Source organism: Knufia obscura (assembly GCF_036327395.1).
Source record: "Knufia obscura strain CCFEE 5817 isolate CBS 148926 chromosome Unknown scaffold_5, whole genome shotgun sequence".
Lineage (NCBI taxonomy): Eukaryota > Fungi > Ascomycota > Eurotiomycetes > Chaetothyriales > Trichomeriaceae > Knufia > Knufia obscura.
This window is the reverse complement of record NW_027042691.1, coordinates 628,557-650,284: the sequence shown is the minus strand read 5'-3', so window position 1 is coordinate 650,284 and position 21,728 is coordinate 628,557. Positions and strand designations below refer to the sequence as shown.

Genomic DNA, 21,728 nt, shown 5'->3' with positions numbered 1-21,728 from the left:
AAAATTTCCGAGTATGTAGGCGGTCAGCTTGAGGTCGCTGTCAACCCCCGTTTGTCTTGCCACGTGGAGAATTGTTGACAGGCAGCCATAGGCTGCTGGTGTGAGCCAGAAGCAGCGACGTTGGGGCGCGACTTCTTGTCCTCATTGCTCTTCAGGCTTCAAGGCATCAAGATCCGTAATTACATCAGAGCCACATGTTTCTCAGCTGAGACCATTTTGTACTTTTGTTCCTCTTCTAGCTGCAGTTGAGTAAAGCTTGATCAGCAGTCAGGATGAGCACCGACGATCACCTTCGTGGCTCTTGCAGTTGCGGACGGTACAATTACATTGTCCAGATTCCAGGGGATGCCAGTGCTCGAAATCAAGCTCATGTTCACTTCGGCACTGGTGGTCTTGATCGTGGGTCAACAATCCCAGTCCTTGGGGTCTATTAGACTAACAGTATTGGTAGGTCAATCTCATGCCTCACTCCTGTCGGCATGGCTGAAAGTGCCCTTGGCGTGGTATCAGTCAGCGACCGTCTCCTTCTTCCCAGACGAACGGCACGATCTCATAGCACGAACATTCACTCCACTTCAGCAACCATCGTGTCAGAGGAAGTTCTGTGGCTTCTGCGGAACACATATCTCGTACTGGACCGAGGAAATGAATGAGCAGGATTTCATGAATATTACCCTGGGCAGTCTACGAGAACGTGATTTGCTAGCTCTGGAGGACCTTGACTTGCTCCCTGAAGAAGTCGACATACAGCAAGAGGGTAGCCACCAGCCAGGACGCCCAACACAAGCGGCTTCTGGAACTTCTGGCCCAACTGAGTCCACGGCGTTGACAGCTCCGGATGAGACTGGAATGACTCGTAGCTCGAGGAGTGGCACCACAGGCGGGATCTCTTGGTTTGAAGACATGATAAATGGTAGCCAGCTTGGTCATCACAGCAAGAGAAGAAAAGGTCACGGCACATCTGCTGATGGCACAACTACCATCTCCTGGGAGGTCTCAGAATATTATGGAAGTGATGACGCAGGGGTACAGACGCCCTCGAGCTCAAAGAGAAAGGCAGGCGATATCGAGACAGACGATACTCCCATGAAGGGTTGAACATGGCTGCTTCTCGCTGTATGAGCTTGATTATACAAGACTTCCGAGTATACAGACACGAGAACAACGAGACCACGAGCAATGAAAGCATTAAAAAAATGGATTTAGCAAAAGACAGATCGTCAAGAGCCGTTGCATTTGTACAACATAGAAACACTGCTTGCAGTAGCAGCATCTACATCTCAGTTACTTGCTTCCCATTCCGGGCATGGATGGCATGGAGTCGGCGGCCTTCTGCACAGTCGATCTCATGCTCTCTGGCAATGATCCGACTTTGGAAGTGAACAAACCTTCAGCTTGTTGCCACACCCGACTTGTCTTTCGGTCCTTCAAGGTCAACAGCGATGGTAGCAGGGCTTGCGAAAATGCTTCACTGGCTTCTCGTGGCAGCAAACTCGGCAGATGGTCGATGCTGATGACAGATATCGATGGGTTGTCGTAGCCGGGCACAGGTAATGTTGGCCTGCTGAAGGTGCTGTTCTCTGTGTAGACGGGTACTGGATTGTGAGGATTCGTGGTATCGCAGCTGACGTCGCAGATTACTGACAGCTTTCTCCCCTCTTTCTTCAACGACTCGTCGTTCAGAAATGGCGGTATCTCTTCTGACAGGTAAATGCAGTTGACGAAGATGTCCGACTCGATAATCTCGTCGAATGGTCCGCCCTTTGCAGTCTCAGCCATATCCCACTTCAGTATATTCTCATCTGGAATGCCAGCCTGCTTGCAGAGGTCGACGGCGCCTCTTCCACATCGACCCAAAGCACCGATCACCAGTACCTGCGGCTTGCGCTTGGCTATTGCCTCTCCTTCCTGCATCTTCGATCTAACGTCGGCCAGCAGAGCGTCCTGGTTGGGATAGCTCGAAACGGCAGGCATAGTCTTCGCTTCTGGATGCTGCAACTGGTGTGCCCAAGCCTCAACAGCCAACGCAGCACCAGCATATCCAGCGTGATAACCAAAGGCAGCGACTCTTCTCCCAGCGTCGTCTGTAAGAAACTCCAGATCCAACAGAGTGCCACCTCCCTGCGGAAAGCGCGAGAGTACCTCCTCCCAACCACCTTGGTTCTTGTAGCAATGCGCAAACTGGACGTGGGTGTGCTTGAGAGCGAACTTGTCTTCAGGTAGCTCTTTCAAGCCAACAATGATATGGTCGGTTGGTGCGTCCTTCCATGAGCCTTCAGGCACGAGAGTAGCTCCCACTTTCTCAAATTCCTCATCGTCGAATATTCTTTCGGGAGAGCGCTCGACGTTGACTGTGTAGCCTGCTTCTAGAAGCTATACAATAGTCAGTACCACTCCTCGAACAAGTCCGCACTGATGCTAACGTACTGCTTTGGTAGTGTTCGGGGTCAGAGCAGAGCGGTGCTCTAGAGGCTTGCTCTCCGATCGCAGATGTAGCGTGGTCGCCATGGTGCGTTCTGTATACTTTCACAACTATTTCTGTGGTTATAGCGAGCTTGATGTACGCGTGCAAAGCAGTTCTCGTGAGTCAGTAAACAAAATCTGCTTCCTCAGAAATCTAAGCAACTGTTCCTCCACATCGTCATTTTTGGACTGCCAGTGGACCCCACCATCACCTCCCAGGGATCTCTTATCGTTATCGTAGCGCAATTGTCCGCAGATCGTACCAAGTAGAGTACACGCGGCAGGCGACTTGTTCCTGCATTTTTGGCGTCAAGCATTAGAATCGACTGTTCTTGGAGAGTAGGGACCGCCAAATTACTCAGGAAATCAGTCGACTGTACTTTACGCTGCTGGGTTTCGACTACCACATCAGGGCCACCGCAACGGACTCAACCACGGATCAGAAGATCGACGGAGTTGAACTCAATACACAACCAGGGACAAGATAGTACTGTGACGAGGCAACGACCATATACGTCCAGCCAGCCTCACCATGCCCTCATCGGAGAAGCCCCCTCTCGATGACCCGCCCTCGTACGAAGCAGCCTCCATTCCAGCACAAAATCGACCTCCACCACGCCGTCTAGCACGACCGCCACCTTTAGAGCTACCCGCCCTCCTCCTTCTGAAAGGCAAGCGAGTTGTACTAGCCTCTCAATCGCCACGTCGGAAGCAGCTCCTAGCTCAAATTGGCTTAACAAATCTCGAGATCATCCCCTCAAGCTTCGAGGAGAATCTCCCGAAAGACGTGGCCCCGTTCGAATATGTCATGAGTACTGCAACCCAGAAAGCACTGTCTGTGTACAGGCAGGAGATCGACAACGAAGAGAAGGGTGAACCAGGCCTGATAATAGCAGCTGACACTGTTGTGGCGGGTAATGCTGGTGAAATCCTGGAGAAACCAAGGAGTGAGGCACATCACGTTGCTATGCTGAAGTCGCTGCGTGATGGCGGGCCACACAGGGTATATACCGCAGTTGTATGTGTCACGCCTCTGGAGAGTGCACGGGACCCGGGCTATGCACTTGAACGAGCGTGGGAAGAGACGGTCGTGAAGTTCGACAGTGGTATCTCTGATGAATTACTGCTGGCTTATGTACGCACAAGAGAGGGCGCTGATAAAGCAGGCGGCTATGGTATACAGGGTACCGGAGCTGTTCTAGTCGAAAGGATCGAGGGCAGCTTTGACAATGTGGTCGGGCTGCCCTTGAGGACTACACTTAAGCTCATCGAAAAGGTCATGGCAAAGGCAGATGACGACGACCTGCTCAACGGGGAAGTGCTTGAGCAAGATGAGGAAGACGAGGACGAGTGAATCACAGCTTTCCATTACATACAGCCCTGAGTCGGACCACGGGTGCCATAAACCAAATGTCAAAGGCTTCCAAGAATAATCGGCCGAGGAGCGACCGCCATGCAACACAAACAGGGACCGTTCGCTGCTCTGCGCGTAATCTCTGATTCCTGCTGATGTTCGACGGCCTTAACGGACGCCTAGCACGTCGACTATTCTAGACGCACCTGCAAGAGCATTTCAATTCGGAAAAATTGATCGCCCGAGGAGGTCCTTTACACCATCTCCTTATCGAAAACGACCAATCTCCAGGCATGAGTGTACTGCTGTGCTGAGCCGTGTTTGTGTTGATACTTCGACGATGTCCAGAATCAGAGCACCAGGCTTGTCCGTCAACTATTCGACTGGCCACGGGACGTCCGCCAGAACTTCACGAACCCTTTCTGACCTGATGTTGCCGTGGGGTCAAGCTTCGAGCGGTCAGTGTCGTGCTAGCAAATCCGCCTGGATTCTTGCTCTGCACGTCGATATGCACCTGGTTTATTGTTCTCACGCGTTATTGGTGGTCAACCTGTTATTCGAGTAAGGGCAAGCATATACAACATCCTCTCTCAATTGCTGGTGAACCTTGCGGCCCTTACATTATTGCTAATACAACTATTGGTCTAAGTACGACAGTCCAAATTTGGGAACTTCAGCAAGGTTGCAGCACGCGTTTGGCAAGTAAGATCTCTGGATAGATTGCGTTTCTGTCTTCAACCTAGCTGGTAACGCTCCTCCTTTTAATCAGTCACAATGTCACTGAAATCACCCTTTCTTCTGCCTAGGGCTGTATCAATATCTTGACGTGCTGGGCGCGATCCTTCATCAGCGACTGAAACCCTCCTTCGATTGCATTGTCCAGTGACACCACAGAGGTGATCATCTGTTCAAATGGGATCTTGCCACTCGCCATGGCTTCGAGCACCTGTTCAAAATCCTCCTTGAGGTAGCATATACCACCGAGTAGCTTCTTCTCTAGACAGGCGATGTCATTCAGATTCAGCTGCAGAGGCTTTTCGTGGATAGCAACATTGAAGAATGTCCCTCCTGGCTTTATCGCCGCTATACCAGTGTCTAACGTCGACTGAAGCCCCGAGCAGTCAAAAGCAATATCAACGCCATCCGGGTGAGACTCCCGGATCGTTGAAAGGACTGGGTTCTTTTCGGCTCCTTCACCACCCCTATCACTGACTGGTTGCAAAGGATTAATAACCACATCCGCACCAAACTGCCGCGCACGTTCCATCCGCTGTTCTGCGACCTCGGTGACGAAGATCTTCTCCGCCTGCCACGATCTAAGCAACAGCAATATCGCCAAACCGATCGGTCCCGCGCCGAGTACCAACGCGCTCTGTCCAGCCTTGAAGCCAGAAGTGCGGATACAGTGCCAGGCGACCGCCAGCGGCTCCGCAAGCGCGCCCACCTTCAATGATACACCTGCCGGTAACGCAAGGCAGTTCAGATCCTTCACCACGATCTCATCCGAGAATCCACCACCCGACGCATTGAGGCCATACGTCGCCCACCGTTTACACAGATTCGTCTTCCCACCCTCGCAGCTAAAGCAGCTCTTGGCGCCAAAATGACGGTCGTCGAGAGAAGGGTTCACACAGACATCCTGGCCGACGCTGAGGTGTTTGACGTTTGATCCTAGTTCGGTGATCGTGCCTGACATCTCGTGGCCCATCACGACTGGTAGTCCGATACCAGTATGTTCATTCTTTGTGCCTGGTCCTGGTGAGAAGATTGGTGCGCCAAGAAATTCGTGGATGTCGCTGCCGCAGATGCCGCAGTAGGCGATTTTTAGGCGGACTTCGTCTGGCCCGCATGGTCTGCGTTAAGGTATCAGTGTCATTGGTGTTGAGGATAGGGCGGATGCTTACAGCGGTTGCACTGTGTCTAGGCGGAGGCTGCCTCTTGCGTGGAGGCGCAGTGATCTTACAGTTTCGGTCTGGGACATGCTGGACGTTCACGGCTGAGCCTGAAGACTCTCCGTTAGCAGCGAGGAGCTATTCTATCCACGTCTCTGATGTGCTTCAGCAACGTGGCGGACAATCTTAAGGTCTAAGTCACTGGTGCGAACCATAGCTCATTCTTCGACTTGAGGACGGCTGTGTGCCCGCTTCTCCAAGCCATGAGAGCAGGTGTGTGTTCCGAGCAAGACTGAGTCTGTACATACGTGCTTCCTATCTGCCTCCAAATATTCAGCTGTCAACTCCGTCAATCGGCTTTGAACAGCCGAGGGGAAGGTTTTCCCCACATTGAAGTGGTCTAGTACCCCATTGAAAGTCATGGAGCAGGGAATGCCTAATTCATACCAGCCGCGTGCATTGCGGATATGCTTGTTCATTGGAGGTTATGGTGAGCAAACTCAGAGACGAAGACACGTGGGAGATCCCAACGGCGCAAAATTGGGCAAGCCAGCATGCATGGTTACATGCCTGAATACGGTGCCTCACGCAAGCCTTTCCTTATTCTGAAGCTTGACACAACACATCGGACAGTATTCGCGTGAAGGTCTGCGTTCTCGCACATCTCTCATGACGCCAAAGTTGGCCCGCAGCATTCATGGTTCCGCCTCTCCTCGCTGCTCAAGCAGCTGCACCCCCGGCTTCTCACCATTCGAGTTGTCCTGAGCCTCCATGCGCTCTTTTGCTGGCAGCCTATCCTCTTTCAGAAATAAGAAGTCAATCTTCTCCAGAGTAAGGCCTTTTGTCTCTGGAAACAGGAAGTAAATCACCGGGATGAATCCGAAGTTCTGGGCGTTGTGTCAGCGTATATACAGAGGAATCAGTGTTCTAAAGGGACTCACAAATGCCATGAAAATGAGGTAGGTTTTCCACTGCAGATTGGCGACTAGTGTTGGAGTCACCATGACGATGAGGAACACCTGTGTGAAATTAGTCTGCTGCTTCCAGGCCTGGAGATGGGATCAGAACTCACCCAGATCCAATTGTTGAATACGGCCAATGCTGTCCCTTGCGCTCGAACCCTGATAGGCAGGATTTCAGTTGCATAAACCCATGGAATGGCGTTCAGACTGGCTCCAAAACTGATCATGTACTTGGAAGTCAGTCAGTATGATGCTTAGTCTGCTTCAGAACCGCGACTCACCGTGACGAAGAATGCGATGGACGCGTTAGCAGTGATGCGCTCCTTGTCTGTCCCGTTGAACGAGAGCAAGATTGCAACGCACATCATTGACAGTCCCATCCCTGCTGCACCGAACATCATAGGCTTTCTGCGTCCCAATCGGTCGGCCCCAAGAGCAGGTACCAACGACCCAACCGCAAAAGCAAGATTAATGCAACCCCCAGCAATAATCGCAGTATTTCGATCAAGACCAACACTCCCCTCCAGCACAGGAGAGATGTAAAACACAATAACGTTGATCCCAGCCCACTAAACAACCTCATCAGCACACAAGAACTCAACAAACCAAATATCCACTTACCTGATTCATAAACAACACCAAACACGCAAGCCCAACCCGATACCCCGTCTGCAACGGATCCCTTCGCAATATTCTCGCCCACTTAAACGGCGACGCCGCCTCAATCTCAATCGCCTTCCTAATCTCCTCGCTTTCCCTGACTACATACTCATCCCCCTCCGGCACATCATGCACCCGTCTCATAACACCCACCGCCTCCTCCACCCGTCCCTGCTGCCACAACCACCTCGGCGTCTCCGGCAGCCCAACAACCAAAACACACACCCCCACCGCCAACGGCACCTGCAACGCGATCGGCACGCGCCAAGCCACACTCCCGCCCAAAAAACTAAATCCAAAGTCCAAGAAGTACGCAACCGCGATCCCCAACGCAACGAATAACACCTCCGTCGTCACGAGTCGTCCCCGCACCTCAGGCTTACACAGCTCAGCCTGGTACATCGGCACTGTACTCGTATCGATTCCCACGCCTAGTCCCGTTATGAAGCGACCGACCATCATCTGCGGTACACCGTAGGATGTACATTGGAGGATCGCACCGAGGGACACCAAACACATGGCGCCCCAGATTGCCTCGCGGCGCCCGAAGCGCGGGCCGAAGTAGAGGTTTAGGGCGCAGCCGACGAAGCAGCCGACGTTGTAGATTGAGACTATGATTCCTAGGAAGTCGGGGGCGGGATGGCCGAAGGTGGAGAGGAAGTTGGGGTGGGTTACTAGGCCGCCGAAGACGCCTTGGTCGTAGCCGAATCTGGGGTGGGGGTTAGTACGACGGACGGGGATTGGTGGATGGGAGGGAATGGTGAGTTCCACGAGGCTGGAGGGCTGAGACGGACCAGGGTAATGTCGAATTGAAAGGTACTTACAGGACGAATGCGGCGAGACAGGTGGCTGTTATGGCAAGGCGTAGCTGTGCGCCGGGCTTGAACCAGTCTCTTTGCATTTTCGGTTCGTTTAATGTCAATTAGCTGCGACGGAGGAACTGGCCCGCTGATGTGTCTGCAGGTACAATGAAGCAGTATGAAAAGACGTGCTCTGAACCAGTAGGGATAATAGCGAAGTCACGGGTAAAGGCTCTGCTTAGGGCTGCGTAAGTCGATTGTCAGGACCACGTGGTACATCCCCACAGATATATGTAGCTGGTCGGGGCTATCTCGTCTTCCAAGGTAAAGAGCACCGACTCCATGGTCGGTGAGGAGACGGGACGATCAGGGGGTTGAGTGTATCCACAGCGATCAGCGCATCCTACGACGTCCCGTGGGGAGTCTGGGATTCAAGTGTTGTTCAGCTCGGGGTTTTCTGGGCGTCCAAGTTGACCATCGTTCAAGCCTTTCATGGATCCAGTCACTGAGAGGTCTTCAGTGCTCCTAACTAGTCAAGCCTGTGTATCCATTCTTACGTCTGGGCATCCAATTCGCAACTTGGACAGTATACTGTAAGTACCCAGCCAAGCCGGTGCAAAAAAAAGCGCGGACCGCAGAATAAATGAAAAAATAGAGCTAGGGCTCGATTTAGGTTAGTGGTCCCTGTGCATTAGGCGACTTTTTTCACCTTAGGCGTCATTCTTAGGGGTGCGCTTGACCCTAGATTTCTGGCGGTCCGCGTTTTTTCTTGCACCGGCTTGCCAGCCAGGATACACCTGGGGTATCCGGCTCGGCACTCGGCTCTCCAGATGGTCTTGGCGAGGGAGCTGGGAGTGTGGCCATTGGTCGAGTGACTATCCTCGGCCAAAGCAGACGCCTTGCCGTGCAATACTGTTCCTTGCGTCAGAACAAGATCTCCGAGTCTTGCAGATACCGGTCCAGGTTTTCGAGAAGTGCCGTGCTCAGGCACTGGTCATCCAAGAGCGCCATGTGACGCGTTGGATGTCGAGTATGGCAGGTTGGCTGCCACCCAGTACGGGGTCCGACCTATCACATGTGACATACTGGCGGCTCTAATAATAAGCAAATCGATGCGCTCTGGCCTTGCGGTGTTCATAATCGAAGTATCGATAATCCATCGAGGTCGCGTATAATTAGTAATGCGTAGACAATGCTGTAGGCTAGGGTCCGGGTAGCGACAGAGTACAGTCTGGTACTATAGGCCCAACAGAGCTATCGTGCCGTATGTACCTATTCAAGGAAAGTGCTTACTTAGGTATAGTGAATCGGCACGGCTTCTCGAATTGTATTAGCACCTCATTGAAACCTACCGATACCCAATAAGGGATCTGTTTTGTTCATTTCCTTTGGTCAGCTAAATCGATTCGGCACTCACACGAACAGCACGGAAAATAATGTGTATTCCAATCATTAATCGAGAGCCCAGTTGCGGGAGACTCCTCAACGCTTCAAGTAAGCAGCCCGCGCTACGTCATTGCGGAAGATGCATCAGTCAAATAAGCTAAGCTGAAGATAGATGTGTTGCCGCACCTGAACACTAGATGAAGTGCCGGGGTAAGTATAGTAGACCGGCACAGCTACCGATATCTATACACCTTACTTGACTGTATACGTTGTTACCCGGTGGTCCTCTGCTGTATATATGCCAAGGACAATCCCCGGTATCGTCTATCTACTCTACCCATCACCAGCCCGCAAGCCCAGGAGTGAATCATGCCCCCAAAGATCTTCATGTAGGTCCTTCTCACCCCACCAGCCACCCCCTTTCCACCCAACTGTCCACTCACCCACCTCCACCCACAGCACAGGCGTAACAGGCTACATCGCCGGCGACGCCCTAGTATCCCTCCACAAGCACCACCCAGAATACTCCTACGCCTGCCTCGTCCGAACGCAAGAAAAAGCCGACCGCGTCAAGGCCGCCTTCCCAAACGCACGAATCGTCCTCGGCGATCTCGACGACTCAGCCCTTCTAGAAAGGGAAGCTGCGTGGGCAGATATCGTACTGCGTAAGTCACCCACCCCCTTCCACTCCACCAACAACACTAGCTGATATGTGTATGATGTTCAGACGCAGCCGACGCCTCCGACCACGTCGGCGCAGCCCACGCCATAACCCGCGGTCTACTCCGCGGCCACAGCAAGGAGAACCCAGGCTACTGGATCCACACCGGCGGAACCGGGATCCTGACGTTCTGGGACTCGAGGGATGATTTCAGAGGGTTGGGAAGGTGGTCAGAGAGACAGTATGATGATTTGGAGGGGGTGGGTGATTTGACGAGTTTGCCGGATGATGCGTTTCATCGGAATGTGGATCGGATTGTGATTGGGGCGGGGGTTGAGAGTGGTGGGGTGGTGAGGACTTGTGTTGTTTGTCCGCCTACTATTTATGGTGAGTTGTCTGGCTCAGTCGCCTTGTTTTCTGGGGCGATGGTGTGTTTGTGTGGCTATGTGCTGACTGAGGTGGTAGGGAAGGGTCGAGGTCCGGTGTCTGGGCGAGGAAGACAGGTCTATGAATTGGCTAAGCTTGTTCTTGAGAAGGGGTATACGCCTATTGTTGGGGAGGGGAAGGCAAGGTGGAATAATGTGCATATTGAGGACTTGAGTGAGGTTTATCGATTGCTTGGTGAGAAGGCTGTCGCTGGGGATGCGAGTGATGAGCTGTGGGGAGAAAAGGGGTATATTCTTACGGAGAATGGAGAGCATGTTTGGAGTGATTTGGCGAGAACGGTCAGTGCGAAAGCGGTCGAGATGGGATATATTTCTGATGCGAAGGAGGGATCTCTGGACAAGGATGAGGCTATCAAGCAGGCGGGGTTTGAGGCTGTAAGCTGGGGATTGAATTCTAGGGGTAAGGCGGGGCGTGCGAGGAAGTATCTTGGGTGGAAGCCGGCTATGCCAAGTATTGAGGACGAGGTTCCGAATATTCTCAGGCAGGAGCGCGAGAGGATGGGGAAGGTTTGAGAGGTGAGGAAGAGGACATGTTGCACACGGCACGAGAGGCGTGTCAATGTCTATGAAAAATTGCTCTTTGCTCTATTCCTGCTTTCTCTCCTGAATCGGTCAGGGAGTACATGCCCTTTCAGCTACGCTGACAGTGTTTCAGAGTGTACATGTTGCGAGAGTGCATCAGACTCGAGTCTGAACAAAGAGCGCTTGTTTTGCGACTAACAAAGCCTGGCACAAAGAGACGTGTCTCTTTGTCCTTGAACGCACGACTGAATTCGTGACGGCCGGCCCACTGCAGTCACCCAACACGGCAAAGGAGTCATCGATACCATACTGTCCCCTTATCGAGTGCAGCGACGAACTTCAGTCCTCCCAGGCGCCGATGCCGTCGACTTTCACTAGTCCCCGACATGGTGGACCGCATGCGATTGACGAGTTATCTCCAGCCCCATCGTTGCCTCATCTTCATTGAGCAAAGCGTGTATCTTGAAACCACACAACCTCTAAAACCGTGCAAGATGCCCTCCCAAACAACCCAACCCAACACTAACTCAAAGACAAAGAGGTCCATGCTCGTCCGCGTCAAAGGGATAGACGGTATTTACCGATACGAAAGCCTATGTGATGTACTCAATCGTCTTGCTGGGAAAGGGAGAGTTGGTCGCGTTGAAGATGTAGATGCTCTTGCGGCGCAGTTGGAGGGTATCGATGTTGATCCTGATCGTGAGGTAAATCTGGAGGGTGTGGAGTACAGTGAGGGTGGGACTGATGATGTTGAGATGGAGGGTTAGCGAAGATGGACTGGTGAAGATCAGTGATTGTGCGGAATTGGGCATTCGAGTTGTCTCGGGAAGCATCATGAAGGCAAGTCTCCCACCTTCGGTGGCTTGTGGAAGTGAACGAGTTCTTCCATGACGGCGGGTAGAAGGTGTGAGCGGGACTCCGTATTGGAGTTAGAGATCGAGCTTGCCTCAGAAATTGCATATCTGTGCTCGAATAAACGTACGCGTAAGCCAAACGAGTACCCATCTTCTTAACGCGCTTCGACAAAACGCAATCTGACACTGACCTCCCTCTGCTCGGCTGGCACCGCCTGGAGTACATTCTCAGTAACCACGTCCTTGGGCTATGAAAATGCACTTCCGACGCGCATCGTGGGGTTCGCTTATGCTTGAGATTGTCCTCGTGTTGGAGAATTCGCTGTAATGGTCTGCGGCGCGTACGAGCAGGGCGCAAGCATTTCGGGTGCGCGGTTCCAACAGTTTGTGCATGGTTGGGCGCCGTCGCAAAGGAGATTAGCTCGCATGCAATTCGTACAGCGATGATTTGAAGGTTGCGTTAGAGGCTTTTGAGAGGTGTGAGCATTGGGACCGTAGGTCGGAGATGGCGAGGCCCCTGGTCCTGGTAGTATACCCTGACCGTCCCCTTCCGTAGCTTGCTGGTGTTTGCCCCGCGGGACGTGAGTTGGACGCTGGGGCCGTGAGTCTGGATGCGATAGGATGCTGTTTGACGTGTGCGTAGGCTGCGAAGGCGGGTGTGTTAAAGGCTGAGACTGAGATGCTCAGCAATGCTTGCGCAGCGCTGAAAGGATGATTAAGGTGATTCCAGATGAGATAATCCGCTGTAATCTAGAGTCGATGCCTGATTCGAGCACTTCCTGTGCATATACTTACTGCATAAGCACCAGATCAAGGAGCCTTGCTGGTTCAGACCTTCCCCACAGAGAAAGCATGCTAGAGTGGGTGCTGTTGTCATCAACGCTTGATTGTGCTGGGTAGATGAAGGGTGGCATCTTCAGGAGGAATAGGGGTTGCTCTATCTTATAGCAGGTTGTGGCATTTGTGGCTGGCAACCAATTGTATTTGCCATAATGTGCACAATTGGGAAAACGCAACGTACCGAATTACTCGGGCAAAGAGCAGTTGATTTCGAGAGTTGGCGCAAGAGTCATGCAGTGCCCTGTTATCAGTGAAGCAGTGCATTGACTGGCTCAGATCATTTTCATCCGGCTACCGCATGGTCATGATGGAGACAGTGGCGGCACTTGATCGCTTGGACATGCGATATCATTCAAAGACTCAGCTTGGACAGAAAAAGGGCAATTGAGCGCATGGTGGCACTCGGGTCAACACTCGTTAGAATGCCGACAACAATAGCGCTTGCTTTATTCATGCTAAATGTATGAACATAGTGGAAAGTCGATGAGATCTTTGCATGGCTGACATGGTCCCATACCGTCACATCGAAGCGTCTCCAACACGATGCAGTTGTTGCATGTACGAGTGTTGAGAGCTTGCTGCTGGTGCTGTCCGTGACTAGAGGCAGTACTGATGGGAGGAGCCTGTGGTTGAGATTGTGCGGAGCAACCCATAGACGGTGACCAGATTGAGGTGCTTGCGCGTGTTTGCTGGCTATTCGACTGTGGTTGTCGACCAGAGAATCCACCTTGTGGCTGTAGCAGACCCGGTGGCTGAGACTGAGGGTTGGGCCTGATCTCCGGCACGAGCTTGGGGAGGTGTCAATAACCCTGGTGGCGCATCTGGTCTTCTTGCTCCCGAATTTGTCAGATAGGCAGTTGCTTGAGGTTGCGATAGACGGTAGTTGACGATGCATTGAAGAATCAGAGGAAGGCCGCATCCGTTACACTTTTCCATGGGTTGACCAGCGAAGTTCTGGCTTATTGGGGCGGCGCACAGAGGGTGAAAGAACCTTGAGCAGCTGCCTCTACATCGAGGAGCTGGCGGGCCATCGTGACAGAGGAAGCAACCGTCTTTCAGAGGTTCTGACATTTGATAGGATGGTTGATGGAGCACCTGAGTTTTCTGATTCATATGCATCAGGAAGGAGGGTCTCATACCTATCTTGCATCATTCTTATGTTTTGCTTCGTAGAGATTGCTATGCAAGCGCCCGGCAAGGTGTTTTGCAAGCATGATTGTCCAAGTAAAGCACAAGTAGGTGTGTTGGGGACAGGTCGGTCTGGTCAAGGAATTTCATCGCTTGGGGTGACCACCTAGGAGCAATCCGGTGTCCGTACGAGAATCGACTAACCTGTGTGTAAGGGAAGGAAAAACCTTCTAGTGCCCACGATCGGTTGCTTACATGTACGCGAGTAGGTGGGCTCGCTTGTGTGGCATGGAAGGATCAGAGATCTGGGACTGATGCGTCGATGACTCCACCGAGCCTCGATGCAGAACAGCTGCAGATGATCGAACGCAATGACACACTTGCGCAAGACTGTTCAGTGCAGATACACCGGTCCATGCTAGTTCGCCATCTCTTTGTCTTCGCGGGAGATGCCGGTATGCCATGGTTCGTGCGACACTGAGCATCATCGCCGGAAACGGCATCCTGGGATTCTGGTGGCTTCTTTGTTCATCTGTATGCTGAATAACGCGGCCTCGACATGCTCGAGCACAACACTGTCCGGCCATCGACAGACTTACACCACGAGTCATGCACTTCAACTACTTCACGGTGACTGTGGCGCTAGCCGAGTATATTGCGTCCCTAAGGTCGGTACATGTATCAGCTGGAAAGATGGAGGACTGCAAGAAGGACAAGACTTCATGTGCTCATGTCGAGCTGTGCTATGCAAAAGACCTTGGCAGTAAATGCGAGAAGCGTGTGGCACCCTGGGGATGGTGCCACAACTTCGACGATCTGAAATGGAGCGACAAAGGATCCAGCTTCGGTGTGAGTCGAGTTCATGACTATGTCGGATGTGTAAGTACTGACCTTGCTGCAGATAGAAGAAGGAGCTAAGTGTCGCTTCTACAATCAAGGCATGAGTGATCTCTGCAAGAATCCGTATCGCGACGAAACGACCGGTGAAACTGGTCACGACGGGCGTCGAGCGACGGACTGGATCTACCCCCCTGGCAAAATGGAATTTGTGACTGATGTGCAGTGGATGACTTATCAGTGCCAGCCACAAGACTCGGATCCTGGAGAGACGATCGTGGCGTTGTGCAATACCAACCAGATATCTTGTCCACCTATCTAAGGCGCAGTTGATTTTGAGCCCGGGCGGTCATTAGGGGACCAGTCAGTAAGAATCGTCGATTGGCGGAATAATATGATGAACAGAGATATTGAAGAGGTTGAGGCTGACGAAGCTAAGGCCATCGGCAGAGCCAGGGTATGCACGGGAACGCAGCGCAGTGCAATAGTGTATGCTGCTATGGTAGGAACGATGTCAGTGTCCGGCGCCTGAGAATGTTCGACAAGCATCACCTTGCCCTCTAGCTCTTCACGAGCGCTGTTGATGATTTGTTCTCTGCGAGGATATGACAGGGTCACAACTTGAATCCAATATGATAGACATATTTTGCTTGGTGAAGCTGAAGCATGCCCTTGCTGCTAGATCATCAGAGAGCCTCGACGACAACATGGTAGCAGCGTGCACAGCGTCTTTCGGTAGCGCCTCGTATGTTCATGCCCAGAAGTCCGACAACTGTCAGCGGAACCATCGGCACTTTTCCAACGGCGGACTCGGCAGGAACGGGATTGAGGTTGATTATTCACGTTCATAGAGTGCGTGCATAAATATCCATGGCACGGGAGCGCCTGCGTGACCGAGAGCCAATCAATGCCCAAGATAGTTTCATGCAGCCGAACATGCCATGCTGAGCACGTGGTCGACCTATGAGGCCCTGTCTTAATATGCTTGTATGCATAAAAGTCGTTAAGGGTCACGCGCGTATCTGGTTCAGATAGAGGGAGGCAAACAATAAAGCAGGAACTGGCCTGCAAATCTGATTTTGTAGCACAACAATTCCGAGACGGCCAATTGCGAAGCCGACGGCAGGCATCAACGGACCAGCAGATTTGTAGCCAAGACCAGGTAATAAGATTGCCATCAGCCGAAAGCACAAAGTGGGTTAGTTTGAATCATTAGCGTGGCTCGCTCCTTTACGCTCGCGTGCTTTTGACAGCCCAGCGCTCGGATCATTTCCCTAGGCGAGGCCTGCAGTCTGCCGGCGCTCCTTTCTGTTTGCGACTTCAACATCAACGGTCATGTATGCCATGACCCAAATGTTGTATGCATTGAATCAGAAGAGAAGAAGGTTTTTGTTCCAGTCTGAAGTACAGTAGTGGCATGAATAAGCCGTTGCGTGACATCAAGCTGCAGTAATTAGTCTGCTGCAAATCAGCGAGTAAGGAACGAAGGCTGGGCCATAATTAAGGCTTCAGGCCCCAAGCTAGCCGCATCCATCCTGGTTTGGTCATCATGATTGATTGCGCTTTCCAGTCGACTGGAGTCCAACGGATACGAACCTGAACTTCGACTCTTTCTTTTCCCGACTCTGCCACTATAACCAAACACCACCAGCATTTTCTCGCACAACATCATACCTTCTCAGCATCTTGTCGACCTCGGATCGATAGCGACTACCCCCTCGAGCGCTTTCTCCTTCTCGACATCGCGAAGTATAGAATATTCGAGCCTAATCACCTTCCGGCGCTTCCCGAGACCCCCGAGCATCGTGAACAGGCAGTAGTCAAACGAACAATATCACTCAGGAACAGAGTGACCCAAGCATACTCTGCACGATAGCTAGCACCTGCGGGTGCAATGCAGCCACTTCAGACGTCGGCGAAGACGACAGTGCAAATACCATGGAAATCCTTACAACTTCTTGTCCCACACAGACTGAGGCGCAGGCTGCGCAGTAAAATGAGAAATCGACAATCCCCAGCCAGCTCTTTGGCACAACTTCAGACCTCCTTCTCCCCGGCCGACTCGATAAGAGCGCTGCAAGCGCATCGCTGGTCTGTACATGATGGACAATGGGTGCTGATAGCGATATTGGGTGTCTTCTGCCTCAGCATCATGGAGACCCCAGGCCCGCTCGTCAAAACTGCTGTGGTGACACTACTGCTCACATCTACCTTGATACCGATAACCCGACAATTCTTCCTCCCCTTCATACCCATAGCAGCTTATCTGATATGGTTTTATGCTTGCAGGTTAGTGTTCCCCAGACCCGCATTGGGCTACGCTTCTGCCAAGCCACGAGACACTGAATGCTAACATTTCTTGCAGATTCGTGCCAGCTGAATGGCGACCTCCGATTTGGGTGAAAGTGCTGCCTGCCCTGGAGAACATCCTCTATGGCGCCAACTTGAGCAACATCCTTTCAGCACATCAGAGTACTGCTCTCGACCTGCTTGCCTGGTTTCCCTACGGCATTTGTCACTTCGGAGCGCCATTTGTTTGTGCCGGCATAATGTTTCTATTCGGTCCCCCAACGACTATTCGATATTTCGGGTACGCTTTTGGCTGGATGAACATCATTGGTGTAACGACTCAAGTACTGTTTCCTTGTTCCCCGCCGTGGTACGAGAATATGTACGGCCTTGCACCCGCAAACTACTCCATGAAAGGATCACCTGCTGGCCTGGGTCGCATTGATAAACTCTTCGGCATCGACCTTTACACTTCTGGCTTCACAGCCTCCCCGATGGTGTTCGGTGCTTTCCCATCACTGCACGCTGCAGATGCAACACTCGAGGCACTTTTCATGAGCCATTGCTTCCCGAAGCTTACACCTCTGTTCGCTACATACGTCCTCTGGCTGTGGTGGGCAACAATGTACCTCTCTCACCATTACGCTGTTGATCTGGTTGGAGGTAGTATGTTGGCCGCTGTTATCTTTTACTTCACCAAAGCACGATTCCTACCAAGAATACAACCGGACAAGAAATTCCGATGGGACTACGATTACATCGAATGCGGTGAAGAGACTGCCGCTGAATATGGCTACGGACTTGCCGGCCTCGACCCTTCTCACCCAGATAGTGACGAATGGACTGTCGGCTCATCTTCCTCGATATCATCTGGTTCCATGAGCCCCGTCGACGACAATCACCATGTCTGGGCCGATGTTTACCATGTTGACCGGTGACGTTAGGCTCTACTTGGGACGCACCCATATCACCACATTTCACCATTCTCACGCCCTAGATAAAGCTCAACATCATTCGGCACGGCGTTCATCCTCGCTTGGAAGCGACTCACGACTGCACGACGAGCAAGATCACGGTTCACGATCTGACTGGAGTACATATTTGCACAAAACTTTGTAATTAACCCCGGCACTATTTCTGCCATTTCTTCGACCTGAGCATTTTCTGGAGAGGTGTGCATGAGCAAATGAGCGGCTCTGCACTTTTGGGTATCGTTATGCTTGTTGCATATTACTGAACAGGCGGTTGGCGTTGCTAACACTACATTCGCTGTGGATAAATGGACATGATAGAGGGACAGGGACAGGAGAAAAGGGGCTGTATATATTACGATTGAGGAGGCAGAGTCGCCACCAGGGCGCTACTGTTCGCGACTGGATGGAGTCTACATTCGCTTGTACAATACTTCGGCTGCCGTGGAGGTATGCCTGTCCGGCTATGCGGCAAGAGCTGCATGCTTCCATTCGCTATACGTCGGAAGAGGAGGATGGCTGGTCTGGCTGAGCTGTGTGGGTGCGATTATTGTCGCTCTGTGCATGCAGGGACCTGAGCTTGAGAGAGATCCTGAGTGAATGGAAGTAATAGCTAATGTAATGGACAATTTACACTTCAATCTGCTTTGATACCTCAGCCTTTGTTATGACACAGTACACCGTCCCCAAACGTCACACTAGGCAAGTCTGCGGTAGACGGAACAAAGGCCCTACAGCCCTGCACCACAGATACTACCTCTATCAAATACGGTCCAACAACCGGCTTGTGAGAATCGCGCACTTCTGTTGCACTGATGGACATCTGCTGTACTCATCGCTTACTCCTGAGAACCTAAGAGTACGGATGCATCGGTGATCGATAGCATAAACTAAGGTATACGATGTGGCACTCACTGTGCTATGCCATGCCTGACTGACGACCATCATTGGAAAAGCGCAGTGATTAGAACACAGTGTATGGCCAAGCTCCTGCTCCCAGCTAGATTCCACTCACTGGAAACGCATACATGCATGATGGGAAGAATCAGGTCCGCTGTAGACATGACATGCATGTGCGTGCGTGAGTGCATCCAATTGGAACCTACAGTAAGTCGAACTCAAGTCGCTCGCAATCTAAATAGTAAACAAGTACTGTGGAAAGGCTGCACTGCATGCATGCCTACCAGGGCTGTTGTGAAAGCTACCTTAGAAACCACGGTCTCTGGTGTGTTTGACAATGCCGCAATTAATTAGGAAGCTACTTCTTCCGACATAGCTGAGGTAGCTCAGATCCAGGATATCGTACCATATATACGTACGCACCCAACAAAGCGTACGTCTGATCCATGCCCATCGATCCAACCAACGCCAATAACAACGCAGCTCAAACAAACGCAACCCAGCTTAATATACCGTACATCTCTCCATCCCATCACACCACACGCTACGCGTACAGTAGCTCGTAGCTCAGCTTACAACCCCGCCCTCGCCGCCTCCCCACCCCCACTCTCCGCCATCATACTACTCCCCATATCCGCCTTCAACTTCCCCTTCCCCTTAACCACCTCACCAACCCCCATGCGTCTCGCCACATACCTCTGCGCCACAACCCCCGCCGCCAGAGACAACGTCTCCTCAAGCCACTCGCTCACCCACTCCCGCGGATCAACGCCTCCACCCTCAATGATCTCCTGGATACTCTCTGGCAGGGAACCCTCGACGTCATTGGGGGCGTCAAGCCACTCGACCCATTGCATTGGGACGCTTTGGGAGAGAGCGTGGAAGGCAATGCCGTGGATGGGATCGTGGAGGTAGATTGCGAAGAGGAAGGATGTGTTCGTGTTTGCATTTTCCGCCTCCTTCTCCTTCTCTTTGTCATCCGCACTCGCCCCCAGAAACAGATCCTCCGCACTCTCCTGCGTAATAGCCTGCACAGCAAGAAAAATCTGACTATCCCTCGTCGGATTACTCTCCCCACCCGTCGTCAACGTCTCCGCCGCCCGTTTAGCAGCCTCCTCAACACCCCCCTTCTCCTTGAAGAAATCCGCCGCGTAACCCTCCGCATTCGCCCTCGCAAGTTTCGTCCCATCAACTAACCCACGCACCGCATTCGTACTCCTCTGTCCGCTGGCACGCCACCACGGCCCATCCCCCCACGCACCCCCAATACTACTTATCCCAATACGACTCCCCACATCCCGACTACTCCGCTTAGGACCTGCTTCCTCGCCACGCTGAACAACGAGTAAATCGCCCCCCTCGACCTGTGCCATGACGCGCTCGAAGACGCGGTAGATCGTCGGATCGAGACTGGGGTATCCAACCAAATCATGCGTGATATGCACCGCTAGGCGCTCGTGGCTGCTGATGGGTGGGGCGATGGTCTGCAGGATATTCTGGAAGGTGGGCATGGCCATGTTCCTCAAATTGCCTATTGTTTCGGTTGAGACGCCTAAGTTCTTGAGGAGACCGGAGGGGTTACCGCGGAGTTGTTCGGTGAATTGTTTTGCGTCAACGGGGACGTTTATTCCGTGTTGTTCTGCTTGGGCGGCGGCTTGGTGTTGGAGGTTCTTGACTTGGGTTTGGGCGGTGGTTAGGGTTTGTGTTGCGAGGGTGGTGAACCAGCCGCCCCATCCACCGCCGGTGGTTGCTTGCTGCTGCTGCTGTTGTTGGGCAGCTGGTGCTGGTGCTGGTGCGGGGGTGGGTGTGGGTTCTTCAGCGGGTGAGTCGTCTGCTGTTGTTGTTGCGGGGGTGTAGGCTTGGGTGCCGTTGCCGCTGCTTCTTGCGCTGTCTGCGCTTTTCCTGTCGCTTAGCGCGGTCTTTTCATCTGCTATGGTTGGTGTAGCCGCGCGTCTTGGTGAGGCATTGTCGCCTGGTCTTGCGGAGGATCGTAGGGAGGGGGTGCCAGGGCGTGAGGCTGGTCGTTGTGCTAAGTTGCCTAGTTCGGCGAGGAGATCTTGTTCGTTTTGAGACTGAGGTTTGGTTCCATGGTTTGATTTCGGAGCTCGGGCTGTTGTAGGCCTGGGTGGACGTGATCTTGATTGTGGTTGTGTGGAGAGGTCGTCGAGTTGTGCTAAGAGGTCATCGGGGTTGTTTGATGCTTTTGGCGGCATCTTGGTTGATTATACCTGCAAGGCGCAGTTGCACTGTAGAGTTCGTGGTGCTAGACACAGGACCTGATCGTTGCTGCTCACTCAGCAACTATTTCTTTTGCAATGGAATGGCTAGTTATGGGCCAATTTGTCGTACATGGAGATGTCACTGGGAGAAGACAGCTGCATCTCCGAACCTGCAGGGTCGACCAGGGCAAGGGTCCACTTTGAGCGCTAAGTATCCACTGCCGTTCGTTCCTACAAAATCCTAGGCGTCTAGGGTGCGTCTATGGGCCAGTAAGCATCTTGCTACATGTGATGGGAATATAGTGATACACAGTTCTTACAGACGGGTATGGGACAAGCAGGATGCGGTAGTAGATGAAAGCTACCAAAGCACGTAAAACAACCACTGTCTCTAGATCAGACGGCACACAGGGAGATTGATAATGAGTCGATTCTCCAGATCAATGATCATATGTTCATTGTGCTCTCGAATTCAAAGACCTCGCCATATCCTCAGAGATCAGAAGCCCAAGATATGTCCCTTTCCGTCCAAATGCATAAACGC

General features: G+C 52.3%; 9 protein-coding genes across 9 annotated transcripts; 5 read left to right on the top strand and 4 right to left on the bottom strand.

Annotated features, from left to right (window-relative positions):
- Positions 1 to 272: 272 nt before the first annotated feature.
- On the top strand, positions 273 to 1,098 carry PMZ80_005023 (uncharacterized protein; the record flags this gene model as incomplete). Its single annotated transcript, XM_064873444.1, has 2 exons — positions 273 to 399; positions 452 to 1,098. The coding sequence occupies 2 exons, from the start codon at positions 273 to 275 to the stop codon at positions 1,096 to 1,098; spliced, it is 774 nt and encodes a 257-aa protein (XP_064730548.1).
- Positions 1,099 to 1,284: 186 nt separating this feature from the next.
- On the bottom strand, positions 1,285 to 2,508 carry LYS1 (Saccharopine dehydrogenase; the record flags this gene model as incomplete). Its single annotated transcript, XM_064873443.1, has 2 exons — positions 1,285 to 2,373; positions 2,428 to 2,508. 2 exons carry the CDS (start codon positions 2,506 to 2,508, stop codon positions 1,285 to 1,287), a joined length of 1,170 nt encoding a protein of 389 aa, XP_064730547.1.
- Positions 2,509 to 2,995: 487 nt separating this feature from the next.
- Positions 2,996 to 3,817, top strand: PMZ80_005021 (uncharacterized protein; the record flags this gene model as incomplete). The annotated part of the gene is made up of 1 exon (XM_064873442.1): positions 2,996 to 3,817. The coding sequence occupies one exon, from the start codon at positions 2,996 to 2,998 to the stop codon at positions 3,815 to 3,817; it is 822 nt and encodes a 273-aa protein (XP_064730546.1).
- Positions 3,818 to 4,619: 802 nt separating this feature from the next.
- On the bottom strand, positions 4,620 to 5,798 carry PMZ80_005020 (uncharacterized protein; the record flags this gene model as incomplete). Its single annotated transcript, XM_064873441.1, has 2 exons — positions 4,620 to 5,670; positions 5,722 to 5,798. 2 exons carry the CDS (start codon positions 5,796 to 5,798, stop codon positions 4,620 to 4,622), a joined length of 1,128 nt encoding a protein of 375 aa, XP_064730545.1.
- Positions 5,799 to 6,404: 606 nt separating this feature from the next.
- On the bottom strand, positions 6,405 to 8,232 carry PMZ80_005019 (uncharacterized protein; the record flags this gene model as incomplete). The annotated part of the gene is made up of 6 exons (XM_064873440.1): positions 6,405 to 6,596; positions 6,651 to 6,728; positions 6,782 to 6,901; positions 6,953 to 7,240; positions 7,293 to 8,040; positions 8,156 to 8,232. The coding sequence occupies 6 exons, from the start codon at positions 8,230 to 8,232 to the stop codon at positions 6,405 to 6,407; spliced, it is 1,503 nt and encodes a 500-aa protein (XP_064730544.1).
- Positions 8,233 to 9,886: 1,654 nt separating this feature from the next.
- Positions 9,887 to 11,137, top strand: PMZ80_005018 (uncharacterized protein; the record flags this gene model as incomplete). The annotated part of the gene is made up of 3 exons (XM_064873439.1): positions 9,887 to 9,906; positions 9,977 to 10,182; positions 10,245 to 11,137. The coding sequence occupies 3 exons, from the start codon at positions 9,887 to 9,889 to the stop codon at positions 11,135 to 11,137; spliced, it is 1,119 nt and encodes a 372-aa protein (XP_064730543.1).
- Positions 11,138 to 14,577: 3,440 nt separating this feature from the next.
- Positions 14,578 to 15,127, top strand: PMZ80_005017 (uncharacterized protein; the record flags this gene model as incomplete). The annotated part of the gene is made up of 2 exons (XM_064873438.1): positions 14,578 to 14,817; positions 14,870 to 15,127. 2 exons carry the CDS (start codon positions 14,578 to 14,580, stop codon positions 15,125 to 15,127), a joined length of 498 nt encoding a protein of 165 aa, XP_064730542.1.
- A 1,830-nt stretch (positions 15,128 to 16,957) lies between these two features.
- AUR1 (Phosphatidylinositol:ceramide phosphoinositol transferase (IPC synthase)) lies at positions 16,958 to 18,032 on the top strand (the record flags this gene model as incomplete). Its single annotated transcript, XM_064873437.1, has 2 exons — positions 16,958 to 17,094; positions 17,171 to 18,032. 2 exons carry the CDS (start codon positions 16,958 to 16,960, stop codon positions 18,030 to 18,032), a joined length of 999 nt encoding a protein of 332 aa, XP_064730541.1.
- A 1,505-nt stretch (positions 18,033 to 19,537) lies between these two features.
- Positions 19,538 to 21,178, bottom strand: PMZ80_005015 (uncharacterized protein; the record flags this gene model as incomplete). Its single annotated transcript, XM_064873436.1, has 1 exon — positions 19,538 to 21,178. The coding sequence occupies one exon, from the start codon at positions 21,176 to 21,178 to the stop codon at positions 19,538 to 19,540; it is 1,641 nt and encodes a 546-aa protein (XP_064730540.1).
- Positions 21,179 to 21,728: the final 550 nt, after the last annotated feature.